A 26,287-nucleotide genomic window follows, 5' to 3' on the forward strand; every position below is an offset into this window, starting at 1 on the left:
TCTTCTACCTGCAATCCTTCTCCAGCTCCTTGGACTCGTCGGTGCAGTAGAAGAACTTGCCCTTGAACAGCTGCACGGCGATGACAGCGAAGATGAACATGAACAGTAGGTAGACGATGAGGATGTTCAGCACGTTCTTTAGGGAGTTCACCACACAGTCAAACACGGCCTAAAGACACACAGACACATACATGTGACAGTCCTGTACGTACTAATGGCTCATCGCACTCAGCATAACATGCTAATAACACACTGCATACAGCTGAAAAAATACACAATGCATTTCTTCTTTAATAACAATGGTGTAGCAATATATGTAGTAGGGTGCATATGTCTAAGACAGTCATAAAACTGTTAAAGATTATTTTTCAGAGTGATATGAATATATTTCCATCCATCTATTTTCTGAAACCGCTTCTCTTGTTCAGGGTCATGGGGGTCCAGAGCCAATCCTGGAGGTTATGGGTGCAAGGTGCGGAACAACCCAGGATGGGGCACTGGCCTATCGCAAGGCACACTCATACTTGCACACCTATGGGCAATTTGGTAACTCCATCATATTTTAGACTGTGGGGGGAAAACCAAAGTACCCAGGGGGAAACCCCATGACGAGAACATGCAAACTCCACACACATGGAACCCTGAGGGAGACTCGAACCCAGGTCCCAGAGGTGTGAGGTGACAGTGTCAACAACCGCACTGCCATGCTACCCCCACATGCATGCATTTGAAAAGGAAAATTAGAATACATGTAAATAAATAGCAATAGATGGGGCGGCATGGTGGTGCAGTGGTTAGCACTGTCACCTCACACCTCTGGGACCCGGGTTCGAGTCTCCGCCTGGGTCACATGTGTGCGGAGTTTGCATGTTCTCCCCGTGTCGTCGTGGGGTTTCCTCCGGGTACTCCGGTTTCCCCCCACAGTCCAAAAACATGCTGAGGCTAATTGGAGTTGCTGAATTGCCCGTAGGTGTGCATGTGTGCGTGAATGGTGTGTGAGTGTGCCCTGCGATGGGCTGGCCCCCCATCCTGGGTTGTTCCCTGCCTCGTGCCCATTGATTCCGGGATAGGCTCCGGACCCCCCGCGACCCAATAGGATAAGCGGTTTGGAAAATGGATGGATGGATGGATGGAAATAGCAATAGACTAAAAACAGCTCCTGTTCTCTAAACAGTTACTGATAATTTGTTGTATGGCAGTAAGAACATCGCTTCTGTTCCCAAACCTCTTCTCAGGGCCCCCTCAGTCATTCCATATATTTGTTAAATTTCACCACCAGCTCAGTTAATCGATTAATCTCAGTTAAATAACTTGCTGAGGTATTGAACAGCCAAACATGGACTGTTAGTGGTCAAGCCAGGAAATACATGAGTATATTGGATAGTTACTGTAAATATCGGGGGGACCTACCTTCAGTTTTGGCAGCCGCTTAATTGTCTTCAGTGGCCGCAAGACCCGGAGGACCCGAAGAGACTTGATGGTGCTGATATCCTTCCCTTTGGTCCCTCTACATGGAGCGAGGACAGCGTTAGCCTTCTCAACACACACGCGCCACAGATATCACACAAACCAAAGGCAGTCAGAGACACACGCCTGTGTAAGTAAGGCATTCACTTCCCAGTAGAGACCAGTGTCAGTGAGACCAGCTGCATCAAAAGGCCAGTGCTGCTCCACTGGCTTTGTTCAGATCTGCTGCTTGGTTACATTCCAGTTGCTCTTTTTCGATTGTAGCTTATCACACTGAACACTGACAACTCCAGAAGTACACAATGTCACGCACACTTTACTTAATCACTGATTTTAGTACACAGTAAAAAAAAAATAATAAAAAAATACATACAGATGCAGACACACACTGTCGGGAAATGGTACTGGAGACGCTTAGAGGGGCACAGTAGCCCCCTACTCATACAGACACCGCAAATGGTAAGAGGTTAGTAATATAACGACGGTACATGCCCCTCTAGAACATTCCACTAAGCAGGTCATGTAATGCTAGATTACATGTGATGGCTGCATGTTTGCTGCCCAGTTATTAGGACATGCATTTAAATAAAAAAGAAATTACTCTAAAGAAACATAACTTCTTTTACCAGTGATCTCTAGCTGTAAAAAGGTTTTCTTTTTATAAAGAAAGCAGAGCTTGCTATGTTTCTGTAGAGTAACCTGCAGATATTTCAGATTAAATAACAAAGACGCTTCCCCCCAAAAACAAACAGTTTCTGTTTACACTTATATTACATACATTTAAAAGCTGAAGGATGCCGCAGGAAGAAATTGAAAATAGAATGTTTGAGAGAATATATTTTAGAATATATCTCTAATAGGGGAACCAATAAATTATTCACTATATCTAGGTAGATTGTTGTGTTTTAGATTTTTTAGGCTTATGCGTGTTCAAATAAAACTATAGTACATTCAAATAATTGATTCAACCTCCCATCCATCCATCCATCCATCCATCCATTCATCCACCCATCTGTCCATCCATCCGTCTATCCATCGTCCAGTTGCATATCCGCTACTGGGGATTTGTCGCAAGGATGAATAATCCTTCTGGAAAACTTCTGCCGGAGATACAGCCTCCAGATTCACCAGCAGTTCTCTGCAGCCTGATGTTGTCATGCAGGTCCATCAAAAGATTAATGCTGCAGTCTGAAGTCCCTTTGCATGGTGACTGAGTGACTCAGGGACGAGCGAGTGTAAATCTCTGCATGAGGCCAGATGTTAATCATGGGTGATGGTCACTCTGACCCTAGACTGTCAGGGGAGGAAAGTCTATTTCCAATTTTCAGAAGACTGCAACTACTGACGAAGAAATTTATTAGTTTGCTTGTTGACTGTGTAAAGCATTTAAATATGTTTAATAATCAACTGATAGTTCAATCGAAAACAAGCTAATCCCTGGTGTTGATGTGACTTCACAATAGACCGGCAGGTACAGTATATCATTCTATATCAGTGTTTCCCAATCCGGTCCTCGGGGAACCACAGTCGGTCCATGTTTATGCTACCTGCAAACAGTCCACATATTTGCTCCATCCCAGCTCCCTACCAGTAGCAGGGTAGCAAAAATGTGGATGCAGTGCAAAAATGGGTCCCCGAGGACCGAATTGGGAAACATTGTTCTATATCAATAGACCTTGTATATTAAACGCATGATGTAGCTCTGCTGTGTATAAGGCGGAAGGGGTTTAAAGCAGACATTATAAAACCACAGCCGTTAGAGCATTAGAGTAAGAAACTCACCCTCACATTGAACCATTGGATTATACAGTGGATATGATTTTACCCTAGAGGCAAACATAAATCTCATATAAAATTAAGTGAAGCAGTCAAGTGAGGCATATGGGCCCTAGTTTGTATTTGATTGGAAACAAAAGTGATTTTGTTTATGATGACATGAAGGTATTACATATTGTATGGTCTTTGAGTTCCTCCATTCAATTCAAGACCCCATTATAGTTTAAAGCAGTCTGCCGAACCTTTAATTTGGGGGGCATTTCTGAGGCTAGAACTATTGTGTTGTTTACAGACAGGCATGACTAACAGTTTTGTAAAGTGAATATTTCACACACATACACACACATACACACCCTCCCCAGGATAAAGCTAGATAAAGTCAGATTAAGTATACTGCTTAAGTATACCATAGCAGTTTCCTCCTGATGCTCAAGGCAGTAACATCTCCACAACCACTGGACCATTCCTATTAGAAACATCTGCAGTGCACTGAACGTTCTTGGGAAGCAGGCACTCTACAGGCTTAGGAAGGAAAACCTGACTTAATCTTGGTGTAAATGGTACGCTGCTGGCGACCCGATTACAGCAGTGGGGTGTTCTTTGGTTCATCATCAACAATAATTAGGGAACAGTCAAGGCTAAACACATCTAAATAAAACAAGTATTTAATTTTCTCATTAATGCTCTATTGTCTCATTTACAGGTCAAGACATACAAGCCTCCAGAGAACCCTCTTTCACAGCATGCCTTACCCATCATGCTGAAGCCCACAGAACAAAACTGCAAATAATTCTAGTGTCTAGAGGATTGCTGTTGCATTTAACAGAGACTTTTTTTTTGTCCAAGTTATGGTAAATGAAATAGAATTTCCTTGGGTGCAGGAATTAGCTACACAATCCTGAAAAGTTGTGTATTTCTGATACTCATTTCTCCACAAGAATTTTTAACATAACAATTTCTGGCAAAGGGAATCTGGGAGTCAGGGAGAGGGCGGAAAATTTCTTTTCATTATTTAAGTAGCATTAAAAGTACGTCCAGTAGAATTTACAAGTGACTACTGCAGAATGGTGTAAAAGGAGCAAAACCTCAGCAACTGGTTCAGACCACACAGGATGGCCTTACAGCGTGTCTCTTTGGTGTGGATTCTTTCCCTTCTGCATCAAGTTTTACTCTAACAAAGTGGCATGCAGGTCATGCTCTGATGCAGACTAGTCTAGCATGCTTTCACAGTAAATAGAGGCCTCGGGTTAAATATCAGACAGCACCGGGCACTGACATGGTAAGAGAGAACGATCGACACAAGACATTCTGACAGCCTTCAAGAGAAGTCCCACAAAAAACCCAGGGGAAGATTCAATGAGACAGGCGTCACGATTATCTATTGTCAACGAAAACCTGATATAGTAAATGAGGAGGCAGCAAATGAAAGAGGACTGTTGGAAGGAGGTTGATTTTCTCCAAATTTTTGTAGAACGCAAAGAGTCACCTGAGGATCATCCAAATACCATATCAATGTTGCCTACAGGTGGCCTGAGTCACGGCATTACTTCTGTTCAGAAAATGCTTTGCATTCTATGGCTCGAGACTAAATCTGAGTGGTGAAACTGCTTGGGAGTGTGATTCTTCCATTTCCCTTCGTTTAGGACTTGAGTAAAGAGTGCTGGTAACTTCTATACAATGCATTAGTCTCCTTCAATGTTAGCCATTGGGGGGAAGGGATATTTCTGGTTTTCATCTAAAACCAAAACTGCATTTGTGCATTTGTTCTTTAATTGGACATGGCTGACTAGCTATACAGACATAGTTTAACGGAAACCAATGAAGCGTGTTAGAGTACGGTCCTAAAGGACACAATTTGAGCGAGCCCACTTTTGATTACTCATGATTGAAGTATCTGAATGAACAACAGAAATGTACACTATAAATGATGATTTCTGGGGGGGAAAAGTGAGCTTCTGTTGAAGGCTATCACACTGACATTGTTGTGACTTCCGCTTGTTATAAAGGAAAAGGTTGGGAAGAATTATCCTGGCCTAACCAGGAAGGAAAGAGAGTTGGGGGAAAGGGGTCCCCACCTGGTCACACTTTGTTGTGATCTAGTAAAGAAAAGCAATGATAAGAAACAAGTACAGAAGAAATTATGGCCACTTTACAGACAAAGGAAACAAATACGTTACATTTAATAACATATAACATGGTATAAATTATAATAGAGAGCATTTGCTTAAAGACTCCAAGCTCAATTATGTGGTAAGAAAATGCTCTCTAAATATTTCTACTTTATAATACAAAATCAAAATGATGGTGGAATGGAAGTCATGATGTACAAGGAAAATAGAAACGCTTCCAGAAGAAAAATTATCATCATCATTTCACTCATTTACAATCATGTCTGAGTTTCTTGTTTTGAAATATGTTCCACAGCAACAAGAACATATTTAATAGAATAAAATGGAGTTCTGGAGATGATTAACAAGAATGCAGCGATAAAACAGAAGTCTGAAGCTTCTGTACTCCAGAATTATGTTTCTGTGTCAACAAACAAAAGCAATATATCATCATATAAAAACACATCTCTAAGTTCAACCATTTTGTAAGTGAATGGTGTGGAGATGTGCTCACTGCATCTGGAAGGCATTTCCAATGACAGTGCCCTCCACTTGCTTCAATAAGCACCACTTGTACCCGTGAGTGTCTCAACAATGGAGAGGATGAGGCCTGGGGATATTCAGGATGCCCTCTAAACTGAGCTAGGGCTGATAAAAGTCTTATAACCTGGGGCAGTAGCTCCAGGCCATGCATAAGACCAAGTAAGGCAAGCGAATACAAGTCTGCAGATGGGAAATAACATGAGTGATGTCTACAGAAAGAAAAGACTTTGCAATATAGCCTTAAACTGTTTTTCTAACCCATGCCAAATCGTCTCTATTGTCTCTTGCCTACTGAGACTTATCCTGACACAACTGACAAGTGCTGAATTACTGAGGCGGATGTTTCTACTCCCTGAAAAGCACTAAGGAGACTTTTGGATATGCAGTTAGTCACCGAACCACACAAGACACTGCATTACGACATTGTGTCAACAATTCAAGCATTATTTTTATAATTCAGAATGTTACTTTTGAGTCACACATTTTTCTGCATCACTTTTGCTGAACTGTATGTTCTTCAGGCAGTTATTTAAAAACAGTCTAGTAGACAGTAAAATTGCATGCTCACATATGGATGGACCAATTTAGGATTATACACAGAAAGGCATCCCCTTGATGAATTACAGGATGAGGATCTCCATTTGATAATGATGGTTAAAAAAACAGGCACAATTGCTGTACGAGAGGTGATGAAGAGCCAAGACCGACTGTTGCACCAACAGATGTAGGGAAGTAAAGTAGGATGAATGGTACGAGTTGGCCCGGACGAATGAGACTGCATGCTGCTCTGAGGCCTATGGGATGACTGCAGCCCCCCCACTGGTGACACAGAGACAGGAAAAGCAGACAGTTCAAAGGAATTACCCCATGAAGCTCCTGTAAGCGATCCCAGCCACCAGGAAGCAGAGGAAGACCTACAGTCAGTAAAACGGACACAGAGGCACACACACACCCTCGCAAACACGCGTCGTGCATCACAGTATCGGAGGACGGCCATTAAAAGCTGCACAGATGGCCGTACTACACAATGACAGGCGGGCCTTTGTGACACATTTACAGGACAAAGCAACAAACAGAATATTAAATATGTATTCCTACAGTTTTTCCCGACGGACAAATTTTAATGGTCCCTGTGGAAAGAAGTAATTGCAGGACAGTTCATGAGGAATAAATGCGATGAGTTCAATGTGGGAGATACATCACAGATTTCTCCTTTTCATTGTCACAGAGAGGCCAGGGGCTGCGAATTTGTGATTGCGATTTCACTTAATTAAGCGCATAGCATGTGTTTCAGTTCTCCGGTCCGGAGAATAAACAGCTGCATTGAATACTTCCACTCAGATGGACTGCACTTTTCCAGGAAGGCACAAAAGCTTGGGCAGCTGTCGACCAATCTAGCAAAATAGTTTCAACATCCGTCATTTAAGCAACAACCTTATAAATGGAGAATTTAAGTAACCCTGGAACTCCAGCATTTCTGTAACAAATAACTAATCTATTAGACAAAAATAACATTCCTACATGGATTTATGTAGTTTCAACAACACCAGTGACACGAAGGGATATTTTACTTTGAAGGCGTTCTCTTAAGTTTTTCTTGTATATTACATTATAAGTATCAATGTGACTATTAGTTTTACATGAACGATTCAAAAAGCCAGACTATAGCTGTCTCTAGAGAATTTTTAAGGTTGTAAACTACGGCTCCAAAAATTAAGCTATACTTCAGGGGGAAAAAGCATTTACAGACCCAGTGAGATAATTCACACAGATGCAGCATTGATTACTCTCAGAAGTTGAACACCTTGAAGAAACACCCACGCAAGAAAAAGAAAATGCTTCCGCGGTACTTACGAAAACGCGAATGCCACAAGGGCTCCGCTAACCACAATGAAATCGAGGATGTTCCACAGGTCCCGGAAGTAGGAGCCAGGATGGAGCAGTAAGCCCAAGTCAACCATCTGGGTGAGAGGGGAGTGAGCGGTGGGGGCTCAGCGGGGGAGGTGGAGCGGCAAACTGAGACCAAGAGTGCTTCTCAATATCAAAAACGCAAAGATCGTACTTGGGGTCTTGGCAAGAGTGGTCTGGCTAACTTGCCTTCCAAGAACAAACTTGGGATGCAATGAATCATGGGATTGGTCTCATTTGGCAAGGATGCATCCGATGAATCCTTAATATTTGGGGCAAAAATGACATCCGGGGATTTTCACCCTCCTCCGTATTTCTGTTCTTAGTATTGCAACTGATGTACAACAGGTATGCGAGAACACAAGTACAGTCAAGTACGCATAGTGAGAAGCACCCCAAGACGACACCTACAGATCAAGTACACTTTTCGGGTTCTGGGCTGGGTTATGTAAGACTTATGAAGCTATACTAGAGTGAATGTTAATTAACCCAAAGACTCTCTGGGAATTTACCCGCATGTTTAATTCAAGAACTAAAATTGAAGCATAGCATATTTCTGTGTGAGCAATTCACCAGACTACATTTAAATTAGCGATATTTTATATTTCATATGTTAAAGATATCAGCAAAGGGCCTTCCTAGTGGCTGGTTGTTGATTTATTTAAGGATGTTGGAACGTGATCTATATATTTTTAGGCATGTAAAGGCTCAGATCATGACTCAGTTTAGTCTTACCTTGATCACCATCTCAAACGTAAACACCCCTGTGAAGACGTAATCTAAATACTTCAGCACCTAAGAAAGGAAAAAAAAATGCATGTATAGTACTGTGCGAAAGTCTTAGACAATCAAAGGAAATGTTTAAAGCTATTTATCTGGGTAGCAAGTGTACATTTGCTCAGGACAAAAATGACAGTTTAATATTAGAATGCATACAAAGTAAGAGTAACACAATAAAAACATAAAAGAATTTCCTCACTTCTCCAGAAAGTTACTGATATCTAGTTGGACGGCTAGATGAACACCGCTTCAGTTCCCAGACCTCTCTTCAGGGGCACCTCAGCCATTCCATGTATTTAAGTTTCACCACCAGCTCACTACTTAATTGATTAAACCAGTTTACAAAGCCCGTGGGGTGTTGCTTAGCCATGAAACGTGTGAGAGAGAGTGGTCATGTAAAAAAAAAAACAGAGCTATATCGTGTGGTTGCAGTAAATAGTGGGGGGGGAGTTCAGGAGAAGTTTGATATGACACTAACTGCACAACACGCTTTTACAGACATATCATGGTTTTCATTTTCTTTAACTGCTAAGACTTGAGGGTGTGGTCATCAGATAAGAAGAAGTCAGGTAATGAGGCTGATTCGTTCCCCTCTCCCATCATAACAAGCAGTATTATCTGCTGGTGTGCTGAGTTCAGTGTAGTGAGTCATAAAACATTGCAGTTTACAACCTTGCACTTGTTCTCAGTCCACAGTCTGAAACTATATTCCTGCTGTCTTTCTACAGTAACTGACCTAGTAAATGACTGCAGGACCAAAACAGCGCAGGACTCACATTGTTGCGCGGTGCGTTGGCATGTACGGGGTCCTCCGCTGCCAGGGCGATGCTGCTCATTGCGATCACCACCAGGATGCACATCTCAAAGTAGCGCAGGCTCACGATGTAGTGGCAGAGACGGCGCACCCTGTGTGTTGAGGCAAATGGCACCTGCTTATTCCCCCAGAACAAAAGAGACGCTGGCCAAACAAAACCATACAGACTCAGACCGACAACCAAAACCAACCACATGTGTTATGAGGCAATATTGCTAACCACTGTGCCACCGCGTAGACCCCATAATGAAACCTACTGAACAATGAAACTGATACACTGCCCAAAATAGAGTTTGAGGCTTCAGGCCTATATATGCGTGGCCTGGTGGCGAATTTTCATTGATTGTATATTACATCAGTAAGAGAGTGAAGGCTGAATTAGCAAAGCAATAGCACAGCTGTACATAAAATATTGCAATCCGCACAACATAACGGAGTCATATCAGAGTTCAAAAGAGGACAAATTGTTGGTGTGAGTCACGCAAGTGTGTCTGTGACCAGGACAGAAAGTCTTTGTGAGGAATCGAGAGCCACAGTATCCAGGGCAATGTCAGAATACTATTATGAAAGGTCCACATCCAATAGAAGTAAATGTGGATGCGAGAAGAAGCCGTCTGAAATGGATGTCCAGGTACCCAGACTGTATCCAAAAATCGTAAAACCATAGCTGGTCAACTCACTGCACAATTAAAAGCATGTCTTGACTCTCCTATTTCCACCAAAACTGTTATTTGGGACTTCCCAAGATCAATATTTATGGTCAGGCTGCTACACCAAACCTTTAGTCACTAGTGCCAATGCCAAATGTCAGATGACAAATTGATGTTGTATTGGCTGCAAAAGGAGCCCTCCACCATACTAATAAATTATTGGGGTCAAAAACCAGGTGCTTCAGTTACATCGTCCGACCCCTGAATATCCATCCATCCATTTTCCAAACTGCTTATCCTACTGGGTCGCAGAGGGTCCGGAGCCTATCCCGGAAGCAATGGGCACGAGGCAGGGAACAACCCAGGATGGGGGGCCAGCCCATCGCAGACCCCTGAATATAAACAGGCTATTGCAACTCTCTACTAGCAAGTCAACCAATCTGAGCTATCAGACCACTGCAGAAGATTCAAAACACATCAGCTCGTCTGATATTCATTCCGCCTGAATGTTCTCATGTCACACCCCTCCTTGTCTCTCTTCACTGGCTCCCTATTGACGCTCATATCAAGATGAAGTCTGTGGTGTTGACTTACAGTATAGGACCATCAATGGATAGACGCCCATCTTCATCAAAAGGCCTCTCAAGACCTACATCCCATCTCACCCCCATCGGTCAACAAACCAATGCAAATGTTTGCAATGTGCTCTTTGCCTTCCTTGTACATCACTTTGGATAAAGCGTCTCCCAATACATAAAAATGTGAATATTGTACATTTGGAATCCCTTCAGGGTTATTCCTCTAGTATTCCCTCAGACACTGCACCCTCAGAACGACGCGGCACACTCACGGGTTGGACTGGCCGAACACAAACATGGAACTGTAGGGCAGGATGGGCTTAGGCCCATTCTTTGTCTGATCCTCCAGACTCTTCTTCTCTTCGTTCATTGGCATGGTCTCACAGTCAGAGTTGTTCACTGTAGCAGAGAGGAACACACACATCAGTCAAACCTTAGTGTCGGCAAGCCTGAGGACGATAGCTGGAACTTTCAACCTCATTTACCTTTTGACTATAGTGTTGGAATACATGTTTAAGTATTAATGGTAATATATGAAATCATATTTACAATAATAATCCTTTTGTGAGCATAAGACAATGGTCATTAAAAAGATCTACTGAACAAACAATGATTCACTTCTAATAAATATGACCTTTCCTGGGACTTTTGTCCATGTTGTAAACATATGGATACCATTCCTAAAGGGTTCACCCAAACAATATGCTAATATGTCTTTGAGATAACAGTATGCAAAATTCCACTATTATTCTACTCAGTTCTAAAGTCTACTATGTTCAATCAAGCATATTTGACAATATGATAAAATATAGTTCTACGGTGCAAATTTATACCCGGAGAGCTGAAACATCAAAGCAGCCCGATCCCCACAATTTCTTGGTTATTACTAACTGGATATGGCCAGGGTCTCTCCTGGGGGGGAGGTGACAGTGACGGGGATGTGGACCGTGTTAGGGCCCACGCCCATCTGCCCCGTCCTCTTGATGTTCCTCTGATTGTCTGAATCCTCCACCTTATCTCCTGCCCACCTCTGGCCAGCAGGGGGTGGCTGGGGTGTGATGGTCAGCCAGTCTCCTTCCATGTCTGTCTGTTTCTCCCTGTGAAACAGAACATTTTATTAGAGCCCGTACACTTTTCACATTAAGTGCCTAGAAGTGTTTTAGCCTGCCACATAAAGGGGGTGTGCCCATCTTACCGGAGCCCAGGGACCCTGTTATCTTCCCTCTCCTTGTGCGCATCCCCCTCCAGGGCAGATGGACTCTTCGGCGGCCGGGGCTTATGCCGTCTTCGCTCCCCGTTGCCTCCGTTCTCGCCACGGTTGCCCCCAGCCCCTCTCTCCCCCTCACGGTTTGCGGACCTCGAGCCCTCCTTGTGTCGGGCCCTGCGTTCGCTCTTCTCCCCGTTGTTGACGGTGCCGTTGCCCTCTTTGTGGTGGTGGCGGCCGTGACGCCGCCGCTGCTCCTTCTCGCCCATGCCCCCTGCCTCGTCCGCCAAAGCCTGGTGGTGATGCCTCCTGCCACCCTCCCGGCTGCGGCTCCGCTCGCCCTTACCCTCTTTGCCCCGGCAGCCGTCATGGTCTTTGCTGCGGCTGTGGTGGACATGGTGTCGACCTTCTCGGCCGTTGCCGGTCTCCCCATTTTCATTGGCCTCGTCCGCCGGCCTCTCACGGTGCCGATAGTGCCTCCTCGGGTGGGCTGGGGCCTCGCTGGGCATCGGCCCTTCCTCGGGAGTGCCTCCCTCGCCCTTTTCCCCACTTCCCTGCTGCTCCACGGGACTGCTATGTGGCTCCACCACGAGAGGCCGGTCCAAATGTGTCTTCATGTCCGGCCGGATGTGCAGGGCGGAGGACATGCGCAGCCGCTCTTCGGGGTCCAGCTCGTTGTACAGGGCCTCGCTGCTGGCACGCAGGTTGTGTCTGCGCAGCTGCGATGCCCGCTGCTCCCACACCGACATCGTCTTCAGAGCCTTATGCTGTTCCTTGCTGGAGGATGACGGGCGGAGGGAAGGAGAGGCCCAGTCAGCGGAGGGAGCGTCAGCCCGTCAGCGCAGCCTCGACTCATTCTGGTGGATGGATTGTTATGAAAGACCACACCTACATCCATGCAAGACCAGCTTTTAACAAGAGGGGGTAGATTCTCAAAAATCATTGGGATAATAAGACAAACTTTGCCCAACCATTTTCATTGTAATTATTCTTTCATCTTAAATCAATTAATACTTCATAATTCATTGATTAGTTTGTAAAAAATTAAACCAAAGTAACCTGGATTTTGAATGAAATGTTTAGCAATGCTTAGGTCGAGGGCCAGGGTTGGGGTAAACGCCCTACTGAGCCCCAGTACCCGTACATGTCAGCAATGAGAAAAGATGGTCTTCATGGATGGCCCATAAAAAGTTTACCATGGTGAATCTGCACTCTGCTGTTCTCACATCATGCTTAGTACTGCCTGATAGGGATGGGCGTATCGGTACTCTGGTATCGATACTCTGGTATCGATACTCTGGTAGCGATGCTTGGATACCCGCAGTTCGATACTTTGGACTCCATACTTTTTTAAATATCGCGATACCACTGCGCTAACACAAAATGTGGAATTTGTTTTCACCTCTGATAGTTTTAGGCATTTCATTTAGGTGAAAATCAGCCCGGGCGTATTTTAGACCGTCTTCTGTGTCACATGGTTTTGTCATCCTATCGGATGTCAGAGCCGAAGGCTCACTGCACAGCCTCAGTCAAGCACGGCCTCCATCCTCGCTCCACTGCAGCTCAGATTGAGCTGAGAGCGGCAGCATGGACAATCGAGAGAGGAAACGAAATGTAGTGTGGTGCTATTTTTCACCCTATAAAAGGTAATGCCTTTACCATTAGCTATTTTCATTTAATTTTCAATGAAAACACTGGTGCCTGCTTAGTCACATGAAATGTTAGTGAAGGGCTGTTCATAATTCATAATAATAATTATTATTATTATTGCATTTTGTTTTTTAGGATAATGATAATGTTATGTTTTACTGGTTTAATGCATGTTCTTAAGCACTATCTTTATCTTTAAATTTAAGACATGCAATTAATTTTGTATTAATTTGAAGTCAAATGTTTATTATGATTTAATAAAATATATCAATGAGTATATTAAATACAAATAAGATTATTTTTATCATTTTATAAGATTTTATTTAAAGTATTTATGTTCAAAAGTTTTATTCATATTTCATATTGCCCTTACAATAAAGTTATTAATGAAAACTGTGCAGTCATGGGATTTTCCTTTAAAGTTTAAAGTATCGTTATCAGTATCGGTGAAAAAGTACCACAAACTAATGGTATCGCATCAAAAGAAAAAATGTTGGTATCGCCCATCCCTACTGCCTGAGGATAGTAACTCACGACATAATCCATGCTTTCTGATAAGAGCAACATTCATGCGGTTCCCTGCTTCGTCATGCTAGACCACGGCTAGCTCATAATCTCGTAAGCATGGACCATGGTTCTTCAACAGACTCAACTTTTATAAGGGCTGTTAACAGCACTGTCAGGAGCCGGGGTTTCCCTCCTGCCTATGCTCCCCTTTTGGGAAGACCGGCTAGTTTTCCAAACTTCATGTACATCAAGCTATTTCGAGACTTTACATCAGGCATGGTTTACAAAATCATTAGCATTATTCACTAGAGACAAACCTCTGCACTATTTAACACTGTTTTTAAATGTCTCGGGGCAACTATTTTGTTAAAGGCTCCACATAAAAATTAATTAAATTGATTTTTTACAGACAGAGTACATATTTACGGACAGGACGGTGGGCCAATAAGACTGGGTTATGAAGCACTGGGCAAAGGACTAGGGTCTGGGACTGAATTTAACTGACAGTCGTTTCTATGGTTCTCCGATAGTAGCTATATTAAGGTGACTTTTGCATTGCCGTAAAATTTGAATATACTTAACACTTAGAGCAGGACTGCAGAACTAAGCATTAGTTGCATTAGTATTGATTTCTTGTGTGACAGATTATGTTTTTAGTCCCATCAGAAGAATCTGACTATTTAACAAGGAATACAATTAATAACATCTATTGACATCTACTTAATTAGCTAGTAGGAAGTCTTACAATGCCTCTTCTGTCATCACTTTTGCTATAAATTTCTTCACTACCTTACAAACGCTCCTCAAAACACATTTTGTGAATGAACACCTTTGATATGCAATAGACGAATGGGGGGGGGGGGGGGGGGGGAGAACAGATACATGGGGGTTAGTTTGAGACAGGGGGTTGGTTTACTTGGCTCAGTGTCGTGTTTCTTGCGAATCACTTTAAGCTACTTTGTCTTGAAGCAGAAGGACACATTTGATTTTTGAAACACTGATCCCAACAGTCAGACGAGGGCACATTATGTTTTCCTTTTCGACTAACTTCTTAATGTTACCAAAAATGCATCATTTTTAAAACCTGAAACACAGCCCCAGTGCTATGAATGTGATTATTTCTGTCAATTAAATATACCATGGGGAATCAAAAGCCTTCAAGCTCCTGGTTGAGCATTTAAGGATGTCACTTTCAATCCTGGATCTCTGTCATCGCCTTGTTGATCTACACAAACATCAAAGCATAGGACAAACCCAAAAACTACAGTGGCTCTCATTAATACAGGAGGGAACCAAAACAGGCTAAAGTCCTGGAAGGGACCACTTTTAGTGGAAATGAAGGACACAAATCAGATAGGAAAGGCAATTTCTGGTTCATTCTACCCCCAAGAAATTAAGGGTAGTTATGAGAAGTCATCAAAAAATGTATAAGCACACATGTAAAAGAATGCACGCATGATGGTGATGTAATGACCACACTGTGAGCACCATTAAATCCTAAACTGTACCAGTACCTCAAGATGTGGCGGGCAGGTGAGCAGACAAAACTCCTAAAATACATACAGGATAATACAGTGTGGTGAAGACAAACATAACGGAGCAGTTAGGAGCTGCTAAACAACACAACAGTCAGATAAGGCATTAGCCAAAGAGTAGGATGGCGGACAACAATAGACAAAGATAGAGGGTGTGAGGTACACGACACAAAAACACACAATTATATGGAAATAAATCGACCGGGATGGAGAGTAAAAGGCAAGTCGGACCACGGAAACATACCCAGATGTTGGTATTGCACAGCTGGCAATCATCAGTACTCCAACCTAAGAGAATCTGTCTGTAACTGGATTTACAGTAGAGCAGTGTTTCCCTCGGGAACCCACAGACAGTCCACATTTTTGCTCCCTACCGGGAGCTGGGAGGAAGCAAAAACATGGTCCGAATGTGGGTCCCTGAGGACCGGATTGGGAGACACTGCAGTAGAGGCCTCAATCAAAAGACCACAGAGGGGGGACAGTAAGGCAGCAAAGCCACACCTGTCACCTCTACCAGGCCCAACTGCAGGTCAAAGGTCAGACAGCAGCCTTAGATTCTGTGCCATGTGCTCTGTGGGAGGTAATGCAGGCCTTTCTTTAAATCACATTTGCCATTGTCTGTCTTTTGTTAACACAACGCAAAACATCATGTTGCAAAGCAAACATTTTAAATATGTTTGACAATCTAAGGCTAACCCATTAACATGTAAAATGTATAGTAATGTGCAAAAGTCTTAGGCAGTCAAAGAGCATTATGTCTAAATGATCTTCAAGTTGGTTTAAAACTATTGTATTGTGTGATAAAGTATGCTAGCTTAGCCGTTTTGATACAAGATACCTTAATACGCAGATAAGTAGTTTTTCATTGACTGCCTAAGACTTTTGCAGTACTGCATTTTGGACTGTGCATATGTTGCGAATGGGTGAGAGTGAATGCATGGATTTAATGAGTGCAGGGGGTGCAAGTATTATAGAGAGTATAGAGGGGTGGGACTTTGCAGGTCATAAAATGTGTCTTCCTGCCACATCCCTATAGCCAAACACTGATGCGCCAAGATTATACTCCAGCCCAATATTTATGGTTTTGAAAACATGCCAAGCATATGGTGGCACTGGAGGACAATTACTCAGATGTACCAGCACAGAGTTAAGCTTGCTGTCTATGACACATTTTCGTGGGTAGAAAATTGAACAGGAAAGAATGAAAGGAATGGAGTAGACAGAACATCTAAAGAACATGGCTGAATGGATGTGCTTTCAGTGCTAGTCACACATACGATGTTACTCATGAAGGGATGCTCCAAAAGCACACAGAGCTCATGAGAGGGAAGCCAGCAGCGCAGATGCTGTGGACCTGCTGTGCTGTATGGCTTTTTTTTGTTCATCCCCTGACTCGTGTTTGAAATTCCAGCTACGTTCACCCCATTTATCTCCCTTAGAAGCCCTGCAATTCCATCCCCTTCATCGAATCACTTTTTACTGATTCCACAGCAGCTAAATCAAACAGACAGTAGCCAAATCAGTTGGGAAAACTGGAGACAAAAACTAGATTTATTTCCCTGTGTACCTGAAATTGCAATACTATTGATACTGTATATGAAACCTGAAGGAAATGTGCAAATTTGACAAGTCGGGGTTATGACTAAAACAGTCCCCACATGGCAGGTAGGAGTTTTGTTATACTACACTACATAGTGCCAACCAGAATGTCTCAATATGCACACTGGGTTCATCCAAGGGAAATCAATTGACACGAAAATGTCTCTTCTAACTGTAAAACTTGGAAAGCTTACAATGAAGCGTTTCAATGAAGTAGGCACACTCCTGGGCTCATTTTGGGTCACTAACACCAATTAACTTTCTAAGCTCCAAAGACTAATCGGCATCTATAATGCTGTGCGGGTCGGTCAGCGTCAGAAACTGCAGAGGAGAATGCTGAGTCACTGAACAGTGAGCGACGCTGGTGCCACTGGCATTCAGAGGCAGGCGGGGGCACCCAGGCCAGCTTCTGGCACAGTGAACCTTAGAGCGAAAGGGGCCAACTGTATTGGCAAATTGTTGGTTTTATGATACAGTGCCTGAGGAAAGGAGCAGGCAGCTGGCATAGAGATTCTGAGATCAATGTGAGGAATTGTGGGGTGGGGGGAAGGGGGTAAACGAGGAAGAGCATACCAGGCGGGGGGGGGTCACTTTAGGCCGACGACATGTGCGTGATGGAGGAAACACATCCAGCAGAACTGGCACAAACACAGCTGAGACATAAGGGACAAAGATGGCATGTGTGTGTCGGCGTGGCCGTGTGTGGGAGGCGAACGCCACGTTCACCCGAAAACTGTGGAGTGGACATTACAGCCCAGCCGACAGGAAGGGTGACGAAGACACTGAGAATGCCAGAGCCGGAGAAGCGAGCGTCAGGACAGGGATGGCTCAGCGGTGAAGAGTATCGTAACGGGAGCAAGGACTCACGGTGAGGGGACGCTGGAGACGGGTGAGCTGTGAGGGGCTGCACCTCGCGTTTGCTTTACAAAACTGCACATGCAGAAACAAAAGATGGGAGAGAAGGAGACGTTTGCACGGGCTCCGTGTTGGGGGGGCATGTGCAGATCGCTGCCCGTCTGGCTCTGCCGTCATTAGGGGCTCCTCTTAGTGTCAATACTTCCAACTCTAAACACTCACAAAACAAAATGTATCACTCCATTATGCCAGACAGGACAGCCATCGCAAAGTCAAACGGAAAGAAGTGTTTTAAACAAAAACCAACAAAGATGCGTGACAGGTTGTGAGTTGGGGCGGGTACTTTGAAATAAACAAACACAGCTTTGTAGTCTGGAAATATAACATGTAGTATTTCAGATCCTTAAGTGAAAAGTAAAAAAAAAAATCCATCTTCATTAACTATAGAGGCATCACAAACTATGAGAATTGTACTTTTAAGTTTTTAAGTACACATACCGGGAAAGATGTCCTTCTTGTCATCAGCACAAAAAGGTTTAAAGTCATCAATCGAAGCTTTTTACAATGCTTCGAGGCACTACTCCAAATATTAAAAATGCATTGTATAAAATACCAGTACCATCACCCATAAATACATCTCACATTTCTGACATCATACATGGATCAGCCATAACATTAAAATAACCTGCCTAATATAGTGTTGGTTGCCCTCATGCCATCAAACCAGCTCTGACCTGTTGAGGCCTGGACTCCACAAGATCTCTGAAGGCGTCCTGTTGTATTTGGAATCAAGATATTAGCAGCAGATCCTTTAAGTCCAGTAAACTGTGAAGTGGGGCCTCCATGGAACAAACTTGTTTGTCCGGCACATCCCACAGATGCTTGGTCTGACTGAGATATGGGGAATTTGGAGGCCAATTCAACACCTTAATCTCATGTTCCTCAAACCATTCCTAGACAATTTCTGAATGGTTCATTTTCTTGCTGAAGGAGGCCACTGCCATTGGGAAATACCATTGCATTGAAGGGGTGTACTCGGTCTGCAACAATGTTCAGGTAGGAGGTACATGTCAAAGTAACCTCTATATGAATGCCGGGACCTAAGGTTTCCCAGCAAAACATTGCCCAGAGTATCACACTGTCTCCACCAGCTTGCCTGCTTCACATAGTGCATCCTGGTACCACCTCTTCCCCAGGTAAATGATGCAGATGCATGTTGCCATTCACTTGATGTAACAGAAAGTGTGACTCATCAGACCAGGCTGCCTTCTTCCATTTCTCCATGGTCCAGTTCTGACACTTACATGCTCTTTGTAGGTGCTTTCGGTGGTGGAAATGTCTGTGGTTACACAGCCCCATACGCATCAAGCTGCAATGCACTGTGTGTTTCACTTTTGGTAGGTACTGACCACTACATCCCAGTTACACCCCATAAGACTTGCCGTTTTGGTGATGTGCTAACCGTTGTCTAGTCATCACAATTTGGCCTTTGTCAACGCTGCTCAGATCCTTACACTTACTTCCAACAATCAACTTCAAGAACTAACTGTTCACTTGCCTGGTATATAATGGCAACCTTCACACGTGCCATTGTAACAGGATAATCAATGTTATTCACTTCACCTGTCAGTGGTTTTAATGTTATGGCTGGTCAGTGAATACCCCCTCAATAAGAACTACTTCATTACTTACCTGATGTCTTGCAAGTCATCAGCTGTCAATCTGTCATTTTTGGTGACAGTCTGAGACCAGACTCTCCACAAAAGACACCTGAACACTAGACTATATCCCGCAGGTCTACAACAAAAACGAACGTGGCAATAGAGCACAGGCACTGGCCAGGAACTGGAGACGACCCTCTACGTCACTGCTCCAACAACACACAAAATCCAACAACAAGGCTTGAACATTAAATAAAAAGGCTAATTTACTATGACATCTTTACTTACTCTGTGGGACATTCTAGTAACTAATATGGCATAAAACTCTAACCCTAACAGCTAACTTTTATACACTTATATCTCATTCTTTTTAAAATCATAAAGGAATTAAAAATTCCTAACTTGGGTGAAGTCAGCCGTCGACAAGTATGTGAAGATTATAATTCCTGATTAATACAGAAATCATAAGATCAGGCACATTGAGTTTCATCAAACAAGTACCAATGCAATGTATGGCTCAAAGATTTTAAACAATTTGTTCATTACTCCTTGTTACTTCCACTCTGTAATTGTATAGTTGCGTTGCTATCGAAACTGTGACAATCCTAACAACATGCTAATAAATGTAGGAAAAACAAGGTTGATTCCCTCGTTCCCTGTACACAACCTGAGGAGACTGACCACACACTCCACAAGCCTGCAAAAAAAACCACTGCTTCAATTTGAAACAGCTGGGACAGGCAGGTGTCGGTAAATATCTCAGAGTACATCTGAGGTGCAGGACCAACAAATGGATAACAATTACAGGGACTGTGGAAGACAAAAGCACCAGGACACACACAGGCAACGGAAGGGGTTAAACAAAACACCTGTATCAAAAAGCAATGCCAGAAACAAACACATATAAAGCCAGGAATACAAGCAGCATCCTCATCTCAGTGAGGCACCACGGGACAAAAGAGTCTGGTGGAGCTATTTTTGGTGGTCAGGGGAAGGGGCAAAGAGAAGTCAGGGAGGGGAGAGAGAGGGTAAGGGGCCAAATGCTTCAGAACTTACGCTGCAATAGAAATGTTAGCTGCTGACAGGGGGCTGACCTCCTTTACCTCCTTGGCCTTTTGGAGAGCTATCTTTTTATTGATGGCTTCCTCCTGCTCTTCTTCATCCTAGACAAGAGAGTAAGACAATAATGGTAATTGCTGCTAAGGTACATCATTAAGTGTGTTGGAACTTCCAACCAGCTAAGAAGCTCATTAACTTGATTGCAGAGAATCTCATCACTGGTCTGCCCAAGTAAAAAGGGTCAAGCAGATTCCTGACAGACTCCACAGACATGATTCAGTCTTTTCAAATGCAAATATTTAAAAATGTTCACCGGGAGGCATGCATAGCTGAAAGAGGATTTAGCGGCTGAAAGGCTTTTTCGGTTGGTTGGGTTAGATACTGTAGGTGATTTATGATCCATGAGCAACGAGATTACCTGAGCTTTGGCTGATTGTACCATACCTTTGTAAGTTCTTGTGCATTTGCCAGGTTGTCAACAGCAATGGCTAAGAAGACATTGAGCAGAGTGTCTGATCAAGACTGGGTTCAGAAAAGCTTCCCAACTTCCCAAAGACAATAAGGTGAACATCTGTGCTGTTGTGTCAAAACTACTCAATTGTATAAAACTTGTCTTATCTTAGTGTAGTGGAAATGAATACCAAACATCTGGCCTTCACAGACATATACAAAGAAGAGGATACAGTTGCCAAAGAGTGTTAGAACAATGAAGTAGATGGAGGAAAACATGCCACGACGAACTCCTCCTTGAGATTCAATCCCATGATACATGACTGCATTCCAGTCCTCTCCTGTCAGAATCTGGACATTAAAGAACACACACAGAGTTTAGTATATAGCAGAGTTTCACTCTGGCTTTCATAAGAAGTTTGAAACTTACTTTGAATGAGTTTTAATGAGTCATTCTTACCTGGAAAACTGTAAGAATGGCAGCAGGGAAGGTGTCAAAGTTTGTTGTAGGTGTCTCATCTTCAAAATTAAACCTTGCAGGAGTAAGAGAGAGAGAGAGAGATTTTCACTGTGTCTGATTACCAATGTAGGGAATGTGAATAACATAACCACAGTGTGAAGAAGGGCTCAGGGCTCCATCCATCCTGTAAAACCACTTATCTTATTCAAGGTTGTGGGTGGTCCAGGGCCTAGACTGGAGGCTACCGGCACAAGACAGGGAACAACCCAGGATGGGCCAGCAACCCCTCACCGGGTTCACTGACACAGGGAGACTTGCAGGCAATTTAGTAACTCCAATTAACTTCATTTTGTGGGGGGGGGGGGTGCCTGGAGGAAACCCCACAATGACTTGGGGAGAACATGCAAATGCCATGGCAAAGAGTTGAACCCCAATCCCAGAGGCGTGAGGCAACAATGCTAACCACTTCATTGCTCTGCCACCCCCATTCCAATCAGTTCGACCCATTTGATGAACAGACTGCCCTAAAACATAAACAAATCGTTGCCTGAGTTATGCTGCCAGCTTTATAAACTTTCCCCCTGCTCTACAAAAGGTTCTGTATAATGCTACTGGACATAGATATCAAGACTAATTATACTGAACAAAAAGCAATTAAAGGGTGCAATCATGCTGAAACAGATTGCAGTACAATTCGACAAAAGGATTTACATGAACAAGCCCCAAAATCAGTGCATCCAGGAAAGATCCTTAAAATACACATACTATATAGATGGCCTATACTGTATATGATCATTTTATTAAATTCATGCAAGGCGCTTAACAATTACAGTATATAAGCTTTTCACATTTTTATAAATACCCTCTCCAGTAGTATAGAGGGCCATCACAAAATTTTCACATCTCTGTACAATACACCTGAATGGGGTCGCAAAACAAAAGAGTGACTGCAATATACTTGCAAAGAAAATAGATCAATCATTTAACAAAAATGTCTGGCATACACGATGAACCATTTGGGAATGATATCACAATTTTAATGAATGGCACTTAAAGGTAACTATCCCTAAAACTGATAGTGAAACAGAGCTTCTGAACTACAAAAGCAAACACACGTCTGCTCAGGGAAACCCAGCAGGGCCTAAACCTCAGGATATGCGTCATAACCTGCTTGTTCGATCCTCCAGTGTGCCACGCCCCCTCATTTCCCTCGCGTGAATTCCCGATTGCTATCAGCTGTTTTGCCATTGAGTCCTGTGTATTTTAGTCTGCGTCTGAGTCCGTTTCCCTACGTCTGTCATTGAAGTCTGTACCGTGTCTCTGTGATCTGCCTACAATAAACCCCTTGAAGATAAACAGCTTGAAGCCACCACAGCTCCAAAATTTAAAACTGATTATCTTGACACTGTGCTTTCTGTCATCACATACAAGGAACAAATTAAATCTTTTCACAAGAGTCATTGGATATTTCTATATGTTTGAAATAAAAGCTCTCCAGAGTTAGTCAATAAAGCAGGTAATGGGGTGGGTGGATAGACAGAACACAGAGACAAACAAGGACCAGAAACCATAAATAAATCATTTAAATTTACGATTAAATTATTACTTTGTGACGTCACATTCAGAAGTTGTCCTCGAAGAAACGTTAGTCTTCGCGGAACTGTTTGCAAATAATCACCCCAAATGGCATCTAGATATTAAGTAACATGCTATAGTAATACAATTACGTAAGATAAAAGGAGAGAGCAAAATAATTTTTGCTGGCATAAAGCATGTAATTAACACGATGGAGTGGATTTGGCTCAAACAGAACAGTAGCCTTTGTCGAATTAAGCTGCTGACCTAAGCCTCACGCAGGCACAACCTCCAAGGCTGGATGACTGCCAAGCTTCTGGACATGACTAGAGGCATGAAAGACTGAATTGGAATGTAAATAATGCAGCACTTTCACCATCTGCTTCGACTGAAACATTCGTGACAGGCTCTTCATAGCCAGATTGTCAATGGCATGAAGTTTCAAAAGATAAAGGAACGTCGGGTGACCCGAAAGAACACTCACTGTCCTCCAAAAAGCTGCATTCCCAGCAGTGCGAAGACCACGATGAAAAGAAAGAGTAGGAAGAGCAGGCTGATGATGGACTTCATGGAGTTGAGCAGAGAGACCACTAGGTTCCTCAGGGAGTTCCAGTACCTACAGAGGTGACATAAATCGTGTCGGAGGAAAGGAAGGAGGGCTTTTGCCGGAAGACTGATCACGGCAGGAGTCAGAATTATGCAAACGGAACAGGTCATCTCCTAAAGAGCTGTTTAGTGTGACGTAGCTTCAAATTGCTCATTCATCTCCAACAGTACTAACTTCAACCACTTATATTGATAAATCTCTGCTGGGCTTGTCTTGCTGTCAAAGTCACATTTTGTATATTCTTCAGTAAAGCTTTATTCATATGGAACAATATTATTTCTTCATAGCTGGTTAGTGATATATTTCCTGAAAACCAGTGTCCACCCCACACTGCAGTAACTATGAATGTGGCCAAAGGTATTGGAACTCTTCCACTTTCTAAAAAATAATCACAATTATCCATGAAATAAGCTGAAACCGACACAAGTAATTGGCATCCTCTATCCTTTATTCAATTTCCCGTAGAGCAGGCACTTGACTAAATACTGTAAGTGGAACAGCACAGATACTTTTGGCCTTGTCTATACAGTAAGTGAGACATTATCTGAAGAGGGCTTTCATGCTGCAGAAAAATACTTACTTTGTAACTTTAAATATCCTAAGCAAACGGAGAGCTCGTAGCACACTGATACCAAAGGAGGCCCCGGGTTTGATGGCTGCCCACACCACTTCAAAGATACTGCCCACAATAACCTGAACAGGGAAGATCAAGGATCCTTTTAATGAAAGGCATCTCATATTCATCTCAGAACTGACACCCTGTATTATCATTTTAATATCAGATAGTAATAAAACAACTAATTCGTGTTATAAATCCAAATGCTGAATGACACAGAAGGTCAGACTGGCTCTTTCCAAAGAAACTCACCCCAAAGTCAAAGCAATTGAAAGAGGAATGAAAGTAGTTTCGGGGTCCCAATCCGTACATCTTCAGGGTCATCTCCACCAGGAACAGTCCCAGGAAAACAAACTCCGCCAAGTCTGCCAGGGCAAATATAGTGGATGCAAGATAATCAATACTGTAGCTTTGCCGGCGTTTAGTTAGTAAGTCGAATACACATCTGCATTACCCTAGCAGAGTGTATTCATATTGTCATTCTCAATGTGACTCTTTGCAAATGTATTCCATAAAATGTGCTAATTATTCCTTAACCTTATTAAACACTGAGGCAAGCCATTTATTTATTTAGTCTTTTATAAAATACATAAAGTAAGCTTCCATAGGAAAAAGCAAAATCATCTTTAAAAAACAGCATCTTTAAAAAAACAACGAAACCTATTTTGAAAAGTATTTGTAAGAATACAGGGTGACGTTTCACATTAATGGCACCTTCATAATGCTTTTGTATTACATTAATAAAACATTCAGTACACCTTCATAATGTATTCCTTAAGTATTCATAAAACATTCATAAACATCATGCATGTATACCTTAACTTCCGAACATCCCTTAACAGCTGTAATATACATTAATAACAAACCATAATTGTATAATCATGTAATGTTTGCTATTAATGTAAATTAAAGCTGTTAAGGGACGTTAGGATGTTAAGGTGTACTTGCATGCTGCTTATGAATGTTTTATGAATGCATTATGAAGGTGCACTGAATGTTCTATAAATGCATAATGAATGCATTATGAAGGTGCACGTAATGTAAAGCGCTACCGAATACAGTGTAAAATTGATTAACTGAGATTTTAAAATTGACTAAGAGGTCCCAGATTAATATGCTAGTAAGGAAACCATCCATGGCAGCTTTAAGCAAATAATGTCACAAAAATATCATGCTTTGACAAAAAGGAACAAATAATACTGCAGGAAGGGCACAGCAGCTTCCTGCAGGAAAGGAACAGTGATGTGAACAGACATGCTCGAAATCGTCATATTCAAGGAGAAGGCGATTGAGAGTTTTGTTTAGGATGAACACAGGAAATATCGGTGCTTACAGAGAGCGTAGGTGAGCCAGTTAGGCTGGTCATAGTGTACGATGGCCACGCAGAGCGTGTTCAGGCCCACCAGGCACAACACCAGCCAATAGAAGGTCTGGGATTTCACCATGCGGCGGATGAAGAAGCGAAGGCGTTTCTCCTTACGCCGGAGATAGGAGGAGCTCTCATTCTTGCTGCTCTTCAGGCTGGCTCGGGCAAAGGGCGATCCTGGGGGTGCAGTGGGAGGGAGGTGCACACACTAGCGATAAAGCCACCACATCAGCAAATCTGGCTCATGCTCACCACTCATAATTATCCAAAGAACATGAAATTAAGTCAGACATTTCAGAAGTTCCTGGCATGGCAGACCTAGTGATCCCGACCAGTCCTTTGAGAGCAAGGAGTATGTTATACAAAAGAATTATGTATTATTGGATGCCTCTTCACCTATCCATCCACCCATCCATCCACCTATCCATCCATCCACCCACCCATCCGTCCATCCACCCATCCTTCCATCCATCCACCCACCCTTCCATCCATCCATCCACCTATCCTTCCATCCATCTA

At 43.0% G+C, this 26,287-nt stretch overlaps 1 protein-coding gene across 6 annotated transcripts in view; it reads right to left on the reverse strand.

Moving 5' to 3' along the window:
• Positions 1-26,287, reverse strand: part of cacna1ba (calcium channel, voltage-dependent, N type, alpha 1B subunit, a) — a 140,595-nt gene that overhangs the window by 37,477 nt on the left and 76,831 nt on the right. For 4 of the 6 annotated variants that reach the window (XR_007387185.1, XM_049001111.1, XM_049001112.1 and 1 more), the window contains exons 11-27: positions 25,736-25,954; positions 24,655-24,767; positions 24,367-24,479; positions 23,664-23,795; positions 21,605-21,677; positions 21,378-21,495; positions 21,139-21,206; positions 20,692-20,798; positions 17,987-18,049; positions 11,820-12,605; positions 11,516-11,721; positions 10,897-11,023; positions 9,359-9,488; positions 8,538-8,597; positions 7,749-7,855; positions 1,411-1,507; positions 9-169 (exon numbers count right to left, since the gene is read on the reverse strand). Coding sequence is in view for 5 of the 6 variants with exons in the window: in XM_049001111.1 (XP_048857068.1) it covers positions 9-169; positions 1,411-1,507; positions 7,749-7,855; positions 8,538-8,597; positions 9,359-9,488; positions 10,897-11,023; positions 11,516-11,721; positions 11,820-12,605; positions 17,987-18,049; positions 20,692-20,798; positions 21,139-21,206; positions 21,378-21,495; positions 21,605-21,677; positions 23,664-23,795; positions 24,367-24,479; positions 24,655-24,767; positions 25,736-25,954 (2,680 nt within the window). In the remaining variant the exon portion in view is untranslated. The remainder of the gene's footprint in view (positions 1-8; positions 170-1,410; positions 1,508-7,748; positions 7,856-8,537; positions 8,598-9,358; positions 9,489-10,896; positions 11,024-11,515; positions 11,722-11,819; positions 12,606-17,986; positions 18,050-20,691; positions 20,799-21,138; positions 21,207-21,377; positions 21,496-21,604; positions 21,678-23,663; positions 23,796-24,366; positions 24,480-24,654; positions 24,768-25,735; positions 25,955-26,287) is intronic. The other 2 variants (XM_049001113.1, XM_049001114.1) reach the window with 2 other exon arrangements.

The sequence above is a fragment of the Brienomyrus brachyistius genome, chromosome 2 (assembly GCF_023856365.1).
Source record: "Brienomyrus brachyistius isolate T26 chromosome 2, BBRACH_0.4, whole genome shotgun sequence".
Lineage (NCBI taxonomy): Eukaryota > Metazoa > Chordata > Actinopteri > Osteoglossiformes > Mormyridae > Brienomyrus > Brienomyrus brachyistius.